The 21,557-nt window shown below is 44.4% G+C and overlaps 1 protein-coding gene across 1 annotated transcript; it reads right to left on the bottom strand.

Annotated features, from left to right (window-relative positions):
* Positions 1-18,872: 18,872 nt before the first annotated feature.
* Positions 18,873-20,677, bottom strand: LOC120712914 (berberine bridge enzyme-like Cyn d 4). Its single transcript, XM_039998842.1, has one exon. It carries the CDS (start codon positions 20,644-20,646, stop codon positions 19,069-19,071), a length of 1,578 nt encoding a protein of 525 aa, XP_039854776.1. The 5' UTR covers positions 20,647-20,677; the 3' UTR covers positions 18,873-19,068.
* Between the last annotated feature and the right edge of the window lie 880 nt (positions 20,678-21,557).

Genomic DNA, 21,557 nt, shown 5'->3' with positions numbered 1-21,557 from the left:
CAACGTTAATAACATTGTATGCAATTTTATTACAAACATCTGACAAAGAAAGACGGAACAAGCCTCCGCTTTCATAACCTTTTCCAACAAAAGTACCAAACTTAGACAAGATACATTTATTGGACTCAAAGACTAATTTGAAACCATCTCTACATAGTAGAGAGCCACTGACTAAATTCTTCTTGATGGTGGGGACATGCTGCACGTTCTTCAGCTGCACGGTCTTCCCCGAAGTAAACTTCAGATTTACCGTATCAACACCAAGAACACGCGCATGTGATCCGTTCCCCATCAGCAAGGAGGAAGTCCCGCCGGTCTGGTAAGAAGAGAACAAAGAAGCATCAGCACAAACATGAATATTAGCACCAGTATCAACCCACCACTCGGGTGAACCAAAGATTGGAAGAACAGTAGGTAATAAATTACCGTACCCCGAAGTTCCTCCAGGCTCGCTAATAACCATGTTGGCGGAGTCGTTGCCTTTGCGGTTCGGACAATTTGCAGCAAAGTGATCCGTACTAGAGCACACATAGCAAGCTCCCGTCTTCTTCTTCTTCTTAAAAGTGGTTGTCTTCTTAGTCTTTGGTTGGTTCTGCGGTGGCTTTTTCTTGTTCTTGTGGGAGTTGTTCTTCTGAACAAGATTGGCACTTGAAGCACCAACAACTCCTTTCCCACGTATGTCTTTTGCTCTCGCCTTCTCCTCAACATCAAGAGTCCCTATGAGTCCATCTATTGTGAACTCCTGTCTCTTGTGTTTTAGAGAAGTAGCAAAGTCCCTCCAAGAAGGTGGCAGCTTAGAGATTATACCTCCGGCCACAAACTTATTGGGTAACACACATGGGGACTCTTTGCTGCAATTTTTGAGATCTTTTGCCAGAGTATGTATTTCATGAGCCTGTTCCACTACAGAACGGTCTTCGACCATCCTGTACTCAAGGAACTGCTCCATGATATACAACTCACTCCCGACGTCAGATACTCCATATTGAGCCTCAAGAGCATCCCACAATGCTTTTCCAGTTGGCAGCCGGATATAAGAATCCACCAGGTTATCACCGAGAACACTAATGATCAAGCCTCGAAAGAGGATATCAGCCTCATCGAACGCACTCCCTTCCTCTGGAGAGAATTGTTCAGGCTTACCCTCTTTCACATGGATCACTCTCGATAGTGTTAACCACAGTATAAGCCGCTCTTGGCAACGTTTGTAATTTGAACCATCAAAAGGTGGTGGTTTGATTGATGCAGCAAAGCTAGATACCGAAAGCCTATTAACACAATTAGGTTTTTGGATTGTTAGATATCTAGGCAATTTTCGGTATATTTTAATTCCAAATATTAATATCAATTTCATGATATAGATGAGTGATAATGTGTGTACAAGATATGTGCATGTGTTCACGTTATTCTCACTAATAAGCATGAACAAAGAATTAAACCAGAGTAGGTTTAGTAAGTACCCCAAGGCGGGACCAGTGCCGGAGGCACCGGTTGCGCCGTTACCAGCTGGAATAGACATGCTATTCGACTGGTCTTGCTCGAAGTAGCCGAACTATGTCGATGCAGGAAGATGTTCGCAGTGCAGTCCCACGAACGGTTACGCCGGGAAGTAGTCGAAGTAGTCGTTCGCACGAACGGTTACGCCGGGAAGTAGACGAAGGAGTCGTTCAGGGAGCGAGCAGTCGCGTCAAGACGCTCCCCAAAAACCTAATTGCCCGCGTCCCGTGCAGGACCTTCAGCGAGCAGAGGTTCCGGAGGCCCTGCTCTCGCTAGACCTGTGTGCGCAGTGCTAGCGGTGGGGAAGGCAGAAAGTAGCTGAGGGAGAAGGGCGTGTCCCGTGCAGGACCTTCAGCGAGCAGAGGTTCCGGAGGCCCTGCTCTCGCTAGACCTGTGTGCGCAGTGCTAGCGGTGGGGAAGGCAGAAAGCAGCTGAGGGAGAAGAGAGAGGTCTCCTGAAGAGGAGTACCTGGATGAGTGCTTGAGATGAGTGAGGAGTGGTCTCCTGAGGTTCTGGAGGCCCTGCTCTCGCTAGACCTGTGTGCGCAGTGCTAGCGGTGGGGAAGGCAGAAAGCAGCTGAGGGAGAAGAGAGTGGTCTCCTGAAGAGGAGTACCTGGATGAGTGCTTGAGATGACTGAGGAGAGGTCTCCTGAAGAGGAGTACCTGGATGAGTGCTTGAGATGAGTGAGGATGAGAGGAGAGGGTGCTGGTTTATATAGGCACGATATGCCTCAGGTTCAACGAACCTGGACGTCATGAATGGCTTTGATGAGCGGCAGTTAATGTGCCTCAGGTTCAACGAACCTGGACGTCGTAAATAGCCTTCAATGTCCGGTCATTAGTGACGACATTAACCCTCTGTTTTAATACTCTTTACTGCAAAACATCCTTCTCATCTCAGCACATCGCGTCGCACCTGCACGTCACGTCCGGCCGCGCACCGCCCGTCCGGCCGCGCCTCGTCTCGGCCACGACATTAACCCTCTGTTTTAATACTCTTTACTGCAAAACATCCTTCTCATCTCAGCACATCGCGTCGCACCGCACGTCACGTCACGTCCGGCCGCGCACCGCACCTCACCGCCCGTCCGGCCGCGCCTCGGCCCGGCCCGGCGAGCGAGCGCGCGCGCGTGTGGTTCACCGTCCTCCTCTTACCGGCTTCACAAGTGGTGTACACGAAGTCCACCTTTTAAGTCGGTTGAGATCCTCCTCAATTCCCGGTACGGAATTAAGCATTGATTCCCTAGCATTAATAGTGGGCTTTAAATTCTTTTAATGTTTTAGAAGTAATGGGCCAAGCCCATTACTCCAACAGGAGCGAGGAGGAGTCGCTCGCGATATATACGCTTCCTGTATATGACTGGCCCGTCTGGGTGGGGCGCTCCTCGTCGTCACGCAGCGCGCAGGTTCGCGAGGCACACACACTCCGGAGCGTCGACCTCCACACGCGTCGCGCCCGAATGGCTTGACCGCGGCGAGGGGTGGGGCTCGGCGGCAATGAAGCTGGGTCTGGCGAGCTGTTTGCCGGAGCAGCAGCGTAGAGACAGTTGAAGTAGTGCTAGCCGCCCTACCAGACTACCGGAGGAGAGGTGCCTGGCCGGCTGGCCCCAAGCAAGCGGTCATGAATAGGCACCACACCTTCCTGCCTAGGCGGTCATGAATGGGGGGCGTCTATCTATCGCATTAAGCGAGTTCGGACGATTGCGTCGCAGAAGAAAGGAGCGGACGCGCACGCGCTTGGACACGGAAGCTGAGGCCCATTAAGCTAATTGCGAACGGACACAGTAGCTGAAGCCCATTAATAATTGGAGGCGCAAATGTTAATTGCAGGTTTGCCATTTGCTGCTGCCAATTTTTCAACCAAAATATCTGTAAACACTTTAAAAAGTTTAATATGTTTACACTTTATAAAGTTCTAAAAACTACTCAACAAATAATTCAGATTATTTATAATGTTTCAAACATTCCAGATATATTTGGAAATAATTCAAAGTGTTCCGAAGAAAAGTTCCCAAAAAAATGTTTTTCACTTTCTAAGTTCATAAGGTTTGAAACATTTCAGTTTTGTTTGAAAGCATTTCAGACTATTCTGAAGAAATTTATACCAAAAAAGCTCTAAAAATGTCCATAAAACTATTAAGATTGTTTGAGAACAAATCAAAGTGTTCCGAAGAAATGGTAACCAAAGTTTTCCCAAAACATGTTTTGCGCTTTTTAACATTTTAGAATGTTCATAAAGTTTGAAACATTTCAGTTTTGTTTGAAAATAGTTTAGAGTGTTCCCAAGAAATCTGCACCCAAAAAGTTCCAAAAATTCTTCTAGAACATTCAAATCCTCGAAAATAATATTGAATGTTCATAATCTTGAATATTTCAAATTTGTTATGAAAACATTTTCAAAAATTTGTTCCGGAATATTATGACATTTTTCAAAAATGTTCCGAAACATTCTGACTTGTTTAGTAGATTGTCCTATTTTCATAATGTTTCGAAACTTTCGGTTTATTCCGAAACATTCAGATTTGTTTTGGGAACATTTCAAAAATGGTCTGGAAAATTTTCATGATTGTTCAGAAATATTCAGATTTGTTTTCGGGACATTTCAAAACTGTTCTGGAACATCAAGATGTTTTCAAAAGTGTTCCGAAACATTCTGACTTGTTCAGTAGATTAACTTTCAGTTTATCACAAAACATTCAGATTTGTTTCCAAAACATTTCAAAAGTGTTTCGAAACATTAAGATGTATTCAAAAGTGTTCCGAAACATTCTGACTTGTTTAGTAGATTGTCCTTTTTCGGAATGTTCTGAAACTTTCAGTTTATATGGAACATTCAGATTTGTTTTGAGAACATTTCAAAAATATTCTGGAAAATTTTCTAGATTGTTCCAAAACATTTAGATTTGTTTTCAGGACATTTCAAAAGTCTTCCGGAACACTAAGACGTTTTCAAAATTGTTTCGAAACATTCTGACTTGTTTAGTAGATTGTCCTATTTTCAAAATGTTCTGAAACTTTTAGTTTATTTCGAAACATTCAGATTTGTTTTGGAAACATTTTAAAAGTGTTTCGGAACATTAAGACGTTTTCAGAAGTGTTACGAAACACTCTGACTTGTTTATTAGATTGTCTTGTTTTCATAATGTTCCGAAACTTTTTGTTCATACCAAAATATTTAGTTTTGTTTAGGAAAAATTTCAAAAAGTTTTCCCGAACATTCAGATGTTTTCAAAAAAAGCTGTTCTCGGAACATTCTGACTTGTTTAGTAGATTGTTTTCTTTTCAGAGTGTTCTAAAACTTTCATTATTGTTCTGAAATATTCAGATTTGTTTAGAAACATTTCAGATTATTCCAAAAATGTTTCAAATCCTCCAAAACATTGAAATGAGTATTGTAACTTAAATTATTCCAGAACAATTTAGAATGTGAACATGTCAATTTTTTTCATAGATAGATTTGTTTCAAAACAATCAGATATGTTTTGCAAACATTTAATTGTTCGGAAAACATTTCGACTTGTTTGGCAACATGTCCAGACTATTCTGTTTTCCAAAGTGTTCCGAAACTTTTAGTTTGTTTATAAACATTCCAGAGTGTTCTGGAATATTTAAAATTTGTTTTGAAAAAAATTTCAAATATTTGTTTTCGTAACATTTCAAAATTGTTCTGGAACAATAAGACATTTTTCAAAAGTGTTCCGAAACATTCTGATTTGTTTAGTAGATTGTCCTATTTTCAAAATGTTTCGAAAATTTCAGTTTATACAGAAACATTCAGATTTGTTTTGGAAATATTTAAAAAAGTATTCCCGAACATTCAGATATTTTTTTAAAAAAAAGTGTTCCTGAAACATTATAACTTGTTTAGTGGATTGTTTTGTTATCAGAATGTTCCGAAACATTCAGATTTGTTTGGTAACATTCCAGATTATTTCGAAAATATTTCAAATCCTCCAAAACATTCAAATGAGTGTCGTCATTCAAATTATTCCGGAACAATTTGGAATGTGATCATGTCAAATTTCATCATATATAGATTGTTTTCAAAACAAATTTGAAGGGAAATGAAATCTGATAAACATAAAACAAATTTGTTTCAAAACAATTTTGGATTAACCCTTGAAGGCCTGCAGAAAATAAAAAGAAAGAGAATATGATAAACATAAAAGAAATTTGAAGGGAAATGAAATCTGAATGAAAGGTATACCTTTGCAATTCATTTTAGATGGATCGATAGATGATTCATAATAATGTCCCATTTGATTACTGCATGTTGGGTGTGCTTGGACAATACATATCATCAATATGGGCTGCTTGAATAATGGAGCAAGAATTTTGACAAGGCTGCTCAAATGGACTAGCAAAAACTCTTCCTTCATTAGGAGAATCAGTGAGATTATCAAGTAGCTGTTGTATCAAATATGTGATCAATATCATTAGTGTTTTTATCATTTTAAATGGAAGCATTCTCACTGACCACAACATTTTCACTCTGACAAAGGAATAGAAGAAGGACCTGATTCCTTACAAACTCGAGCATTTATCTCAGATTCTGAGCAAACCTTCAGAGACTCATTGTGGGAAACAATCTCAACAGAAAAGCAGGGACAAGCAATTCGTAAAAACAGGACCAAAGTGATTAGCAAAGTTTAAATAAACTCTTTGACCTTTGTCAATAATACCAGCAGAAACATCATTCTTCAGGGAATTTCAATGCTTCTCTATCAATCCTTGAATACTGGGAATGATCTAGAAAAAGTTTGGAGAAATTGAACTCAACTAAACAATAAAACTCGTGGAGGGTGGGGGACTATATAAATCAGACAAAATATCTTCCATACTACAGATCTAAATTAGACTGAACAAAAAGACATTAGCACAGAATATCTAAAACAAGGTACAAAAGAATTAACCAAAGTAGAGCACTAGATTTGATACACTGAAAATCAATGAAAAGGAATGTAATGAATTCAAACATGGACAATTGAAAATTGACGAGGTAATGGATGTGGAATTCCATTAGCGGCAAAAATAAAAATGAATCCCAATTGACAAGGGCGGAAAAGGAAAAAAAACAAAATCTAAACATAGATGAAGGGATCCAGATGAAGTAGACTGCGAGGATATGGGCAAGCTAATAACTAAATGACTTCGATACTACAGTCTGAATGAAATGAAATAAAATCACTAGACTGCGTGGAAATGAAGAAGGGGGAACGCAGATACAAATCAGAGCTCAACTACAAGAAGAAGGATGAAACCTGCTAAGATGCTGCAAAGAGATCAACTACCAGCATGACAGAGAGGAAGAGATCCAAAATTGCCTGACGAGAAACCCTAGCAGGGGAAACGTGGAATTGAAATAGAGGACAGAGGAAGATGACGATTGGATTAAAATGGGCCGACCACGTTAATGGGCTGAGGCGGACGTGAAACGGAGGCACCTTCAGCGATGGAAGCGCGTGCAGTAGCGCGCGCGATAAATAGACGCCGCGCATGAATGCTGCCCGTCCTAGACCCCAGCCGAGCCAGGGCCGCGAGGCGCAGTAGAGACCTGACCTGAGCTTTTCTTGGGACTCAAAGACGTGGGCAGCGTTTTGTTGGGACTTGAAGAACTTTGTGACAGGATACAGCTCGGTATAAAACGAATACCGACTTGTTTGGTTCCGGGGATTTTTTTTAAGTCTTTGGAATTTTTTTAGTATTTAGAAGTATTAAATAAAAATTAATTATAAAACTAACTGCAGAACTCTGGGCTAAAAAATGCATCACTGTAGCAAATTATGAATTAATTAGGCTCATTAGATTCGTCTCGCGAATTAGCACTCAGCTGTCAAAAAACATTTATAAACAGATTTTATTTAATACTATAAAATAGTAAGATTCCTTTTGATGTGATAGGGACTTATGAAAAAAGTCCTGGAACCAAACAGGCCTACAAGTATTAGGCCGTGTTTAGATGTTTTGTAAAAAAAATTTGCGATGGAATCTTACTAATTTGAAGTACTAAATGAAGTCTATTTACAAAACTTTTTGCACAGATGGGTTGTAAATCGTGAGACGAATCTAATGATGCTAATTAATCCATGATTAATTAATAATTAGCGAATGGTTACTGTAGCATCACTGTTGCAAATTATGGATTAAATAGGCTCATTAGATTCGTGTCGCGATTTACAGCCCATCTATATAAAAAGTTTTGTAAATAAACTTCATTTAGTACTCTATGTATGTGTCGAAACATTTGATGTGATATTTTTTTGTGTTTATGGGATTTATGAGGTGGGAAGTAAACATAGCCTTATACGAGACACTGGCATCATCACATAGGCCCCATTTAGTTCCAAAAATTTTCACCCAAAAATTTTCATCTCTCCTTTGAACACATGTATGAAGCACTAAATGTAATTAAATAACAAAACTAATTACATAGTTTGGATGTACACGACGAGACGAATCTTTTGAGCCTAATTAGTGCATGATTAGCCATAAATGCTACAGTAACTCACATGTGCTAATGATGCGGTCAAATGTCTCAAAAGATTCGTGTCGCGGTTTCCAAGTGAGTTCTGAAATTAATTTTTTAATTAGTGTTCGAAAAATCCTCCCGACATCCGATCAAATATTGACATGACACCTAAAAATTTTCACCAAATGGAACTAAACGCCCCCATAGCTTGTGTACAGGAAACGTGTGACCAGGATAGAGCCAGTCCAAGCTCTGAGTAAAATCCGTTTTTCGTGCCGGACTGGTGTAGTAATGGAAGATCAGAGCCTCATCCATGGAAACCAGCGGTGCGGTAGGGTTGAAAACGGACGGAAATATTTCCGTTCCGAGTCGTTTTGTTTTTTATTTTTGTTCGTCTATTTCTGTATTTGTAGGATACTATTTCCGTATTTACGGAAGTAGAAACGAGGTTTCTCCGTTCGTTTCCGAGAAATTCCGTTTTTACTTGAAATTGATCCGTATTTATTCTATTTTTCAAACCATTTTTAATCTACATAAAATATTTCTAAAAATTGATATGTTCAAAAACATACCAATCACTAAATATGCATGTTAATATGTTAACACATGACATACTAGTGAATATTGGACTAATAACTTCGTACGTGTATATTATTTTGTGACTTTGTTAATGTATACTCGAGAATATTTGATCGCGTTATTTTTTCCGGCTCAACGTCCGTCTTGGTTCGTTTCTGTACTTCTGCGTAATCCGATCCCGTTTTCGTACCCGTATTTTCCGAACCCGATTCCGTTTCCGTCAAAAAATATAAAAACAAAAATAGAAATGAGGTTTTTCCGTTCGTTTCCGTCCGTTTTCACTAGGTGCGGGGCTGTGGCCGCTGCCGGCGGGGTCACCGGTCGCCTGTTCATGGTTCGGGTTTAGCGGTTATTTTGAACCAACCCACTCAGCCCGCAACGAAGCAAGTTGAGCGGTTTGAGACCCACGGGTTCTCGACGGGTTTCGACGGATCGCCATGCATGTTTGCCGCAGTTCCGAAGCGCTTGGGTAGCGTAGCGAGTAAGCATCCTCAAATTTCGACTTGACAGAAAACTATCGTAGTGGTCACCGTCGAGGAAAGGAGCAGAACTTCTTCCAATATGCCACGGGGGAGTGGACGGGTGGACCTCAGCCTCCGCGGCGGCGCCGCTGGCGGGGCGACGCTTGGCCGCCGCTGCGGGCACGGCCATCGCGGCGTCGCCGAGCGGCAGCTAGGTGGAGTAGAGGCGCCGAGTTCGGCGCCGCGGGCGGAGCGGAGGCGACTTGCCACTGCGAGAGGGCGGGCGGGAGCGCTCGGCGAGCGGCGCAGGGCTCAGTGGTCGCCGCCGCCGTGGGCGGAGCGGAGGCGCCGCACCACCATGAGCGGCCGGGACGGCGACAGGAGGGCGCCGTGGAGTGCCGGGAGCGGAGGCGACTTGCCGGTGCCGCTGCGAGCGAGAGGGCGGGAGCACTCAGTGAGCGACACAGATATGCCGGGCTCGGTGGCTGCCGCCGCCGAGGGCGGAGGGGAGGCGCCGCACCACCATGAGTGGCAGGGCCGGCGAGTGGAGGACGCTGTGGAGTGCCAGCAAGGTGGACGCAACTAGCGACGCAAGGCAGGCCATCCAGGAGGACTCGGTCGAGTGAGCTAGTGGGCAAGGCAGGTCGTCGAGGAGCACTCGCTGCGGGGAGATCGCCGTGAGTGAGCTAGTGAGAGGCGGCCACAGCCTGCAAGACATCACACACGAGCACGAGGATGACTTCGAATTCGGGATGCAGAACGGCAGAGAGACAGAGGTTAAAGATAACATATCTATCACCGGGTTAAACGGTAGAACCCGAGCTAAATCCAACCCATAGTGAGTATGCAAAAACGATTTGATATGGGCCGGTTCCACAAATTTGGTGGGTTGGAACTTGGAACCGGACCATGTACAGGGCCACCCTTCACACACGTACCAGCAGTGAGACACCACTAGGGAGTCATCCTACAAGTACTCCAGGCAGCCCACTCGATCTGCAATCCCGTCATCATAGATCAGTTGGTTTGGTCGCGTGCCCTTTGTTTGTGGCCCATTGAAGAGAGGCCGAGCGGGGCGGTTTTTTTATTTTTATATTTTTATTTCTGTTTTTTATAAAAATATATTTTCGATTTGGAAATTTACAGGAATATACCCCGGCCGCCCCGCTGCCGGGCGGCCGGGACCTGGCCGCCCGGCTGCCGGGCGGCAGAGACTTGAACGCAAAAAAAAAGAAAAAATATTGCAGACAGGTCCTTGGGCCTGGCCGCCCGGCAGCTGGGCGGCCGGCTCTAGCACCCCTATATAAGGGTTGGCTGGTCTCCCCACCCCTCATTTGCATCACTACAATTCCAGAAACAAAGAAAAAAGAGAGAGGGAGGGAGAGAGGCTTTACTTGAGGTAACCAAAATTCTTCTACGCTTTACAAATAGCATGATTGTGTGTCCAGATATGTCGAGTAATTATTTTTGTTGTAATTATTTTTGTTAAAACAGTAGATTAGCAATCAATTTAATATTATGATTCTGTGTCCAGATATGTCGAGCAAGCTTTGTTTTCAAGTTCATTATGGTGACGGATATATTTCTCATGAAGCGTATGGAGTAGATCTATCAGCTTTTGAATGAAGAGAGTGCGGAATAGATAAACCCTTAGAGAGGAGTTTTGGTTCCATACGCAAATGGTTTCACGAGATATTCAATGTGAATCCAAAGACTCATTTACTAACCGTTCAGACTGTGACAAATTGGGGAACTGAAGGGGATTTCTGGGAGTTGATGCTTATAGCAAACACCGAAGAATGGAGGACTTACATGCAAGCAGCTCTTGACCGCGTGTGGCCTTTTGCAATGCTAATTCAGATTCACCAGAAGGCAGGCCATTTCAGTGAAGGATCAACAAGTACATCATCTCATATGAACCAAGCAGTGGAACAAGAAAATGAAGATCAGAACATGCATGTCACAGAACCTGAGCCGCAAGGTATAGCTGATCAGGTAGGAGAAAAAGAAGATCAGAACGTGCATGCCATTCAACCTGAGCCGCAAGGTTTAGCTGATGAGGGTGAGCGGATACCTGGAATTGTGGAAGCTGTACAGAATGAAGACCAAGAGATTCGAATGATGGAAGAATGTGGGGACTCATCAGACGATGAGGACTACCCGTTGCTAGGTGAATGGAGAGGCAAGGGTTTTGGAAATCCAGTGATACAGGATATTAGGAGTAATGAGTACGAATACAGAGAGAATGAGGTCGTGCAGGGGGCAAAGTATCCTAGCACTGAAGCTGTGAAAGATGCTGTGAAGCTTTGGGCTATATCGTTGAGGAAGGAATTCAGAGTTGTCAAGTCTAGCAGCAAAGAATATGAGGTGAAGTGTGTCAATGGCGATTGTACATGGCGAGTACATGCCTACAAGGACAAGTACAAGACACACTGGGAGTGTTCAATTGTTACACCACATATATGTAGATTAACTGCTGTTGCTCAAACTCACCGTAACATCACATCTACTTTTGTTGCCAAGAAGATGTATGGGGTGATTCTGGACAAAATTGATTATGAGCCAAAATTGATAATGAGGGACATCGACGACCGTTTTCAATACAAAATCAGCTATGCAAAGGCTTGGCGGGCAAAACAAAAGGTGTTTGAGATAAGATTTGGCACATATGAGACATCATATGATAACTTGCCTCACATGCTGTCAGCAATTGTGCAGAGAAATCCTAGAAGCGCGGCTGATACCTACATTGTACCGAGTTTAGATGGGGGACCTGGGTTTCTGCTTCGTGCTTTCTTCTGCCTTGATGCATGTGTGAGGGCATTCATGTATTGTCTTCCTGTTCTATGTATTGACGGCACATTCTTGACAGGAAGATATAAGGGGACAATACTGACAGCAATTGGAGTTGATTGCAACAAGCAGGTGGTTCCCATCGCCTTTGCTTTTGTTGAGAATGAGAACACAGAGAGCTGGTACTGGTTCCTTGAACGTGTGACGATTCACGTTGTTGCTGGAAGGCCTGATGTTTGCCTCATCAGTGACAGACATGCTGGTCTTCTAGTAGCAATAAGGCAACTACATGAAGAAAGTCGAGGACAGCCTCCTCTATGTCCAGATGTTGTGAGTAGGTGGTGCATAAGGCATATGGGTGCAAATTTTTTTGAGCGCTTCAAGAATAAGGAACTTATGAATTTGTTCAAGAGATTGTGCACTCAGAATCAGCAGCAGAAGTTTGATGCATTGTGGCAGGTGCTAGATAACATGTGCGCCGAGCTGCTAAAGGAACAGACCTCAACCTCCAGCCGGAGACGTTCCGGCGGCGGACCTTTCACACAGTGGATTAAGGATGCACCTAAGAAGAAGTGGTCAATTCTATACGACACTGGTGGTCGTCGATATGGGATCGAGACAACCAACCACGCAGAGTGTTACAATATGGTAATGCGTCATGTTCGTGGATTTCCTCTTGTTGGCATAGTTGAATTCATCATATACGGATGCACAAGGTACTTCAGAGAGCGGTACCAGGCAGCTGCTGTCTTACTTAATGATCCAGGTGTGACTTTTTGTAATAGGGTCACTAACTACATGAAAGAAAAGATTGAAAAGGCTCAATATCACAGAGTGGTCTCTATGGGCACAAAGGATCAAAGGTTTGAGGTTTCATGCAAGGACAGGATAGGGCAGGGTGTCCGCAGACAAAGGGTCGTTCAGGATTGCTTGATAACGCCAGAAGGCAAGTTTTTTTGCAGATGCAAGAAGCCACAACTTCTTCACTTACCATGTTCCCATGTCATTGAGGCATGTTCAGAATCTGGGTTGGATCCTGGGGTTTTGTTTCACAATATTACAGAAAAGAAACCGTTGTGCACACTTGGGGCCATGAGATATATGGCATAGGCAGTCTGGGATCATTCACTACACCAAATATCTCTCCAATGTACATTCCCAATCCAGATGCTAGGAGAGGGGTAGGTCGACGGCAGACACTTCGTATCCGTAACGGAATGGATGAGTCTGAGGCAGGAAAGAAGAAAAAATGATGCAACCTGTGTGGAGCAGATGGTCACACTTTACAAGAAGTGCCCTAAAATGCAAGAAGATAATGCTGATGCTGAAGTTGGACCTTCTGGAAATCCCACCGATGGATTGCCTCCGGAGTTTGGAGCCCATCGCATCTAGATTTCGTTATGTGTGCATATGTATTTGCACCAGATTGTAGCATGTAATATTACGAAGGTATTGTTCTGTGTTTGAATTGTTCTGTGTTTTGCTTGATTTGAATTGTTCTGTGTTTTGCTTTATTTGAATTGTTATGTGTTTTGTTTTATTTGAGTTGTTCTGTACTTTTCAACACTCCTTGACGAATTACGAATTATTTGAGCTTGTTTTGCTCCCTAATTATATATATATGATGGTTGGAAGAACAATCCAAGAACACAGAAGAGAGTGGTAACTCAAAATTCATAAATAGAAGGGTAGTTACGAATCATAAATTTTCGGTTTGCAATACAGTTTTGTAAACAATGCTACGATTACAAAGCAGAGGCCTAAGACGTTCGTACTACTAGATACTTGAACAATGAAAACCATGGCATGTGCAACACGATAACCGTTTGTTGTGAGTAAACCTAACCTGCCTTAGGAAATGTAAAATGCCGGGATTATATGGTGGTACTTTACTGAGTGCACCGGGGATATTTTCCCTTCCTAATAGCTTCAGACCCTGCTTCCTTAGCACGGCAGGCCCTCTCTCGCTTCCTCTCCCTGTCAGCTTCACGTTCCTCTGCCTTCTGACGTTCCACTTCTGCAATCCTCTTCTGAATGTTTTCCTGATTTTTCTTGCGCTTCTCCTCCATATGTTCTTCATGCAGCATTCGTTGCCACCTTTGTGCAGCCCACCTTACTTGACGCTCCACGTGGTCCTTATCCTGCTGAGATTGCTCGGTGTCTAACCACTGCACGAAATCACATAGAGGCGGTGGAGTCTTTCCCCAAATCATGTTAGAAGTCATTACTAGATCAGAAAGTGACAAACTCTGATAGTGTTTTGTAGTACCTTTGCTCGGTCCTTGCCGTAATGCTTGGGCGGGTCGTACTCGTAATTCTCGCACATGAAGAATCTCTTGCCAAAGTCGTCCCCCAAAACCCTTGATTTCATTAGTTTGCACAAGGATCCGCAAAAACACATAGGCACCTGGACTCCTTGGGGGACTGTTTCCGTCACCTTATTCCATGGAATGTACGTGGATCCTTAGGGTGCCATGGTGTTGAGCCCTGACAATCACAAGTGAGCAATCAGATTGCTAATATACTATATCAACGCTAATCAGTATCAGTAACTACACCTAAATGTACCACTAATCACTCCTAATAATAATTAATCTGATTGCTAAACTATTTTCTAACATTTTCTAAAAATGTTTCTAACATGTTCTATAATTTTCTACAATTTTCTAACATTTTCTACAATTTTCTAATATTATCTTGCATTTTTTTATTTTCTAATACTTCTCTAACAATTTTCTAGTATTTTCTAATACTAAATCTAACACTAAATGTACTATATCAACGCTAATCACTATAAGTAACTGCATCTAAATGTACCACTAATCACTCCTAACAATAATTGAACTGATTGCTAATCTACTGTTTCAAAAAAATTTACAACATAATCTACTTATAAAATATAGAAAATTTTAGTTACCTAAAGTCGCCGCCTTGAAAATCCAACAGGACTTCGCCGCTTTGCCTCTCCCTCACCCTTCCTCTCCCTCCCTCCCTCTCTCTTCTTTTTTTCTGGATTTTTAGTAAGCCAAATGGGGGTGACGGAGCAAACACCTTATATAGGGCTGGGCCAGCTGCTTGGGGCCGGCCGCCCCGCTGCCGGGCGGCCAGGGGGGCCTGTCTGTAATATTTTTTCTTTTTTTTTTGCGTTCAAGTACCTGCCGCCAGGCAGCCGGGCGGCCAGGTCCCGGCCGCCCGGCAGCGGGGCAGCCGGAGTATATTCCTGTAAATTTCCAAATCGAAAATATATTTTTGTAAAAAACAAAAATATAAAATATAAAAATATAAAAACCGCCCGAGCGGGCGACACCTGCGGGCCCGTGTCCGGCCGCGGCTGCCACGAACATTTCAACATCCTGAATTCCTGATACAGAACACGTCGAGGAAAAGGGATCGCGCGTTACTCTCATTTTCCCCAGGTCAGACGACGCACACGCCAGCGATGAGAGGGGCATGGCGCCGGCGGGGGTAGGTAGGTGGTGCCCCGGCGACGGGCCCCACGCCGCCGGCCACTTCGTCGCCGTGCTAAGGGCTCGTCGTCGACGCTGGCTCGGCCTGTCGCGTCGGCGTGACCGGCTGGGCGGCGGCGATCCGCCCGGCGTGAGGTAGCCGCCGGAGCCGACGTGGATGCGAGTGGCCGTGAGTGCAGAAACTAGTGTGCAACGCCAACGAGTTGAACGCGACGACGCTGGCACGGCGTGCGCGCGCGTGTGTAGACTTATCCGTCCAGAGAGCCGGCGGCCACGTGTGCAGATTGTTACGCGCTGATGTGCGTCCAAACCGGTGTAGCCGGCGCGAAGGGATCGAGCTAGCTCGACGACGAGAGGCCGCGCGCGCAGCAGCCAGCAGGTACCACGAGTTTATTATTTTTTTGAGAGCGAAATAATAATAATAACGGCAAAGACGACGACGACGAGTTTTTTTTTTGAGAGAGAGGAAGGCGAGTACCAGGAGTTGACCGGATCATCGGCGTAGCTAGCGTATCCTCTCCGGCTGACGTGCAAGACGGCGACGGGGGCATAGCTAATTCGCGCGCGCCCCCAAGCAGAACAACTAGCAAACGATCGGACAACCTAGTATATTTCATTTTGGACATCCTGTTAATTCCCTTTCTCTTTTTAGATCTTCCGCAGCAAATGCCGCCCACATTGATTTTCCTTCCCTTTTCACTGCGCAGGTCCTTTCCTTGTTGGGCCATGGGCACAATTCTCTTTCAGGGCGCATAATTTTTTTTTTGAGAATGTGGGAAAGAGGGAGTAGTACAGGTGGGGGAAGTGAAATAAAAGTTAGATTGAAACCAAAAAATTATTTTTAGAAAAATGAGAAAAACAATAATTTTAGTAAAAATATTAATTTCTATTTATCTAGGATGCACTAGAAAAAAGTTACATATATAAGTTATAGGAAAAGTTGTGTAGACAAATTTTTATATAAATCGTTCACTGTTCTGCGTATGTAGCATAAGTTATATATCTAAATATGTTCGAACAAAAAAGATATATACATAATTTTCTATACTGGCAAAGTTAATATGGGTTATAAGAAAAAGTTGTGTATACAAATTTTTATATCAATCGTTCACTGTTCTGTGTATGAGTTATATATCTAAATATGTTCGAGTAAAAGTTATATACATAATTTTCTATTTTTTTTTGATGCACTACAAAGTTAATATGGGTTATAAGAAAAAGTTGTGTATACAAATTTTTATATCAATCGTTCACTGTTCTGCGTATGTAGCATAAGTTATATATCTAAATATGTTCGAGTAAAAGTTATATACATAATTTTCTATTTTTTTGATGCACTACAAAGTTAATATGGGTTATAAGAAAAAGTTGTGTATACAAATTTTTATATCAATCATTCACTGTTCTGCGTATGTAGTATAAAGTAATATATCTAAATATGTTCAAGTAAAAGTTATATACATAAATTTTTTTAGTGGATAAGTTATTACATCCTTTTTGCATAAGTTTAATATATAGAACGATAACACAACGTGCTGGCTGACGTAAAATAGTATCATATATAAGTACGTAGAGAAAAACCAAAACAGGTGATAATTTTTCACACATATTATCATATACATGAACTCTCCGTTGACAGAAAAAAAACCTTTTATTTGGAGCAAGTTTGGCAGTAGCTCTCCCGGCCTTTCATCCATATAATAATCTTCCCTGCTCATGCTGATGCTGCTTCCATGTCTAGTAGTATACTGTTATTTGACCATGCATGTATGCATGCGTTCAGCGACGATCTAATACATGTATGTATGCATGCACGCGTCCGATCATAAGAACGCGCGCCCCGTTGACAAAACCTTTCCACCGCCGTAGAATCGAAGAAATTAAGACGACGCCGTATCACATACGCGTATAGCAGAACATGCATGTATATTGTGAAGTAGAATTAGAGGCGTCGGCACTAATAATAAACGAATTAATCGAACGCGACGACGGCGTACGTTCGCACGTACATGCGCGTGTAGACTTATCCGTCCAGAGAGCCGGGCACGTTTCCCGCGCTGCGACGGCCAAACCGGTGCCGCCGGCGCGCGCGAAGGGATGCAAATGTCTCTGCACGTGCAGGGTCAACTCTGAACACTCCAACTAGGGGTGCAAAGAGGTGACTCTTAGTGAACGTTCAATTCTATTTAGTTTAAAATTTTATACTAATTCTTCAAAATAATATTACATTTTGGAAAACTAGTATAATATTTTAAACTAAAAAAAATTGGAGGTACACTAAAGGATATTAAATTGCACCCCTAACTCCAACGACGATCGCTACTAGGTCGTGGCCTCTGAATGAAGGGTCCACAAAAAGGAAAGTCAAAGGAGACTAGTAGTGTACAATATTGTTGCCATAATCTGGTGCACACGCGTATCGTCATCGATCATCACGCTGTCGATGGAGCTGATTGGTCAACGAGACCTGCCCGAACAGGAAACTGAGAGCCTGATGAGAAGCTGATCATTGACTAGTGGCCGGTTGATTAGTTAGATCGAGAAGCTCGGCGACGTGATCGCGGCGGCAAGTTGATTTGATTATACTACGTACTAATTGGCAGGCATGGCGCGGCGCTTAGCTTCTTGGTGGTGGTTGGTCTTGGACTTTATGTGTCTCTCTCCCCTGTCGTGTCCTTGTTGGGAACTACTAGTACTAACAATATTGTACATCTCTGGACGAATGGTCCTTGTTTGGATGGCGAGGCTCATCCAAACAGATTTTTATTTTGCTGCTCCAATGCGTCGCAGTAATATAATGCTTGCTGTTATTACGCGATAGCGTGACGAAAGACTGCCTGCTGACAAAATACTGCTATGAAACGATGCGTTGGACGAAGAGACGTGCATGTCTTTCTCTGACTTTTGTCCAGGGAGAAGCTGTTGACCAGCTGATAATGACCCCAGAACATTTCCCGTTTAATTGTTTCTTTAATCTCTAGCAAATCTGTGCATCGATTTTTTCTGTACAAACATGCAGTTGTATTATATTATTGTTAGCATGCATGCATGCACGATCTGTTTTCAGGAGAGATCCCGGTTGGGGTGTGCGGTGTGCCGTGCTACGTCATTGGTATGATCAGCGACACAAGGACAGGGGAAAGCTATAGCGACGAGACGATTATATAGCATTGTTAGTCCATGATGAGATTAGACTAAACACTACTCTCTAGTCTCTAGTCTCTAGCTATACGTACAGTAGATGAGATTGTACTAGTCCACAATGCTGAACCAGTCTAGCTATAGCTAGCTATCTACTACCTCTTCTCTTTTGTTTTATTTGCTGCGCCGTGCGTCATGTCATGCGGCATGATGCTGACCTTCCAATCGCATTGCATGGTTCTGGATGATGACCATGGGTCCATGGTAGAAAATTTTGATCAGGCATTCAGGATGCATGCAGAGTCACCTACTACCAGCTGAGCTATCTCACACAATGGAAACGAATGGGACTCTCCAAGCGCGTTAGCAGCGTGCGTGCCAACGTCCCGAGAAGGTTCCCGTCGACGTTACACACCATGCAACGCAACTGGAAGCAAATAGACGATAGTATTTTCATAGAGATCAATCAAGTGAACAGATTAGGTACACGTTACTTCATCACATAATAAACAAATTTTTATTCCAACCCACACTAAATAAATGGGAAAACGATACATCCAATAGTACTCTAGGCACCGCTAATTAAGAAAGAATTGAAGCCACATACACACACATGCACGGATGATGATAGATCAAACGCATGGATCTATCGGAGCTCTCTCTACCGTTTCGCAGCAGGAAGAGGAGGGATGCTCTGCTCGTTCCGGAAGAAGTCGTCAGGATCCACCATGCTCTTCACCGCCGCCAACCTCTTGAAGTTGCCCTTGAAGTACTTCTCCCCCCAAACCCTAGCCTTGGCGTAGCTGGTCACGTTCCCCTCCAGCTCGTTGGTCCCGATGTCCAGGTCCCTGTAGTTCACGTACACAGCCCTGGGGTTCTTGGACACGTACGGCGTCAGGTCCTCGTACACCCCCCTCACCCAGCTCAGCCGCCGCTCCAGCGCCGCCGTCCCGTTCTCGAACCAGAAGGAGAAGAACTGGAACTGGTAGAGGTAGTCCCGGTGCGGGAATGGCGTCGCCGACGGCGGGATGCTGCGCATCCGGCCGCCGTAGGGGTCAAGCATGATCAGCGCCGCCTCCGGCTTCTCCAGCCACTTGGTCCAGATGCTCTCCAGCGCCTCCCCCGGGATGGGCTCCGCGACGTGGTCGGACTTCACCTTGAGGTAGTAGTTGGCGTTGCGCCGGTCCAGGAGCACCTCGGCCGGCCTGTCGGCGGTGTTGTAGAAGAAGAAGACGGTGGACTTGACCCAGCTCATCTCCTGGCAGTCCTGCTCCGTCATCCCGAGCTCCGGGAAGCGGGCTCGCATGGTGTCGACGAGGCCGCCGCACCGGCCGAGGAACAGGGCGATGAAGTTGGCCTGCTGGTTCTGCACCAGCACGCGGAGGTAGAGGTCCCGGGGGAGCGCCGGCGAGATCGCCTGCCACTTGGTGATGAGGTCGACGGCGGACTCGTTCCGCAGCCGGCGGATGCTGAACACGGTGACGGTCTCCGGCACGGCCACCAGCCGGACCTTCCAGGACAGGACGACGCCGAAGCTCTCGCCGCCGCCGCCGCGGATGGCCCAGAAGAGGTCCTTCCCCATGGTGCTTCGGTTCAGCAGCCTCCCCTCGGCGTCCACCACCACCGCGTCGATGACTTGGTCGGCGGAGAGGCCGTACTTGCGTGACAGCGCGCCGAACCCGCCGCCGCTCAGGTGGCCGCCGACGCCGACGGTGGGGCAGTTGCCGGCGGGGAACCCGAACGTCTGGTTAGCGGCGGCGGCGGCGTAGTAGAGCTCCCCGAGCGTCGCGCCTGACCCGACCCAGGCCTCGGATCTAGAGGCGTCGATGCTGATCGCGCGGAGCTCGCCGAGGTCGAGCACGGCGAAGTGCTGGTCGGGGTCGACGGAGGCGTAGGAGAGGCCCTCGTAGTCGTGGCCGCCGCTGCGCGTGCGGATGCGGACGCTGTGGCGGCGGCCGCAGACCACGGTGGCCTGCACATGGGCGGGCTCGGTGACCGCGACGATCAGGAGCGGCCTCGTGGTGCCCGGCAAGACGTAGCGGAGGTTCCGGACGGAGGCCAGCAGGAGCGAAGAGTAGGAGTTGGTCGCTGGGGTGTGGATGAGGGAAGGCGGAATGGCCGCGGAGAGGCAGCCGATGAATCCGTCCACATCGCTGGGAGCTGAAGAGGATGTTCTTACGCTGGAGAGGATGCAAAGGGCGACGAGAAGGTGCAAGGCGATCATGGGTGTTCGTGCCATGATTGATGCGTAAATGGCTGCTGTGTGTTGGAAGCTTGGAGCGCAAGAGAGGTATTTATAGACACACGGGCATGCAGTTGGGTTCGTTGAACGTTTTCGTTTGTGGCTAGCTCTCTTCATTTCAAAATATAATAGTTTTTCTTCTTCTTCTAGACTTCTACGAAGTTACATAGTCCATCCCTTCCAAATTACTGGTCACCTCGATCAGTTTTATCCCAAGTCAAATCTCTCTAATTTTGACCAAGTTTATATAGAAAAGTATGTTAATTCTCAAATACCAAATAAATAGCAATACACACATTTGTTATGAATTTAACAAAACTAAATTGATGTTGTAGGTATGGGTATCTTTTGTGATAAACTTAATCAAAGTTAGATATGTTTAACTTCTGACAAAACCACAGTGATCATAGCAATTGGAGTGAAGGGAATAATGTACATATTGAAATGGTATTGACTTCAAATCAAAGTTATGATGGAATCATCAAATATTTTGATGTGCTAATCTAGTGCTAAAGTTTAACACTTTCACACATTAGTATTTGGATCCAAACAGAACCTCAAATGAGATTTGTCATACCCTTAGCTTGCACAATATATGATGTGCCCATACCTTCTCCAAAGATTTATTACGCCTCTAACGTTGAAAAATATAACATTGAAAGGAGGTACACGATAAGCTAGCCTTCTAGTAGTAATCTTGTTCTATGATGATGAAGATACGAAATTATTATATTATACTATTCTAACTTTCAGCACATGGAGGATAAATGTCAACAAGCTGCCGTTTTGTACAAGAAACATAAAGGGTCAAAAAAAGTTTGATTATTATTGGTTGAGACGAGATTTCCGTGACTCTAACCGCGTGGACACATTTGGTCCCGGGGTTCCCCGATATAAAAACTCGTCAT

Source organism: Panicum virgatum, chromosome 6K, assembly GCF_016808335.1.
Source record: "Panicum virgatum strain AP13 chromosome 6K, P.virgatum_v5, whole genome shotgun sequence".
In the NCBI taxonomy this organism is placed as follows: domain Eukaryota; kingdom Viridiplantae; phylum Streptophyta; class Magnoliopsida; order Poales; family Poaceae; genus Panicum; species Panicum virgatum.
The sequence above is the reverse complement of the archived record's forward strand: the minus strand, read 5'-3'. Positions and strand labels throughout refer to the sequence as shown.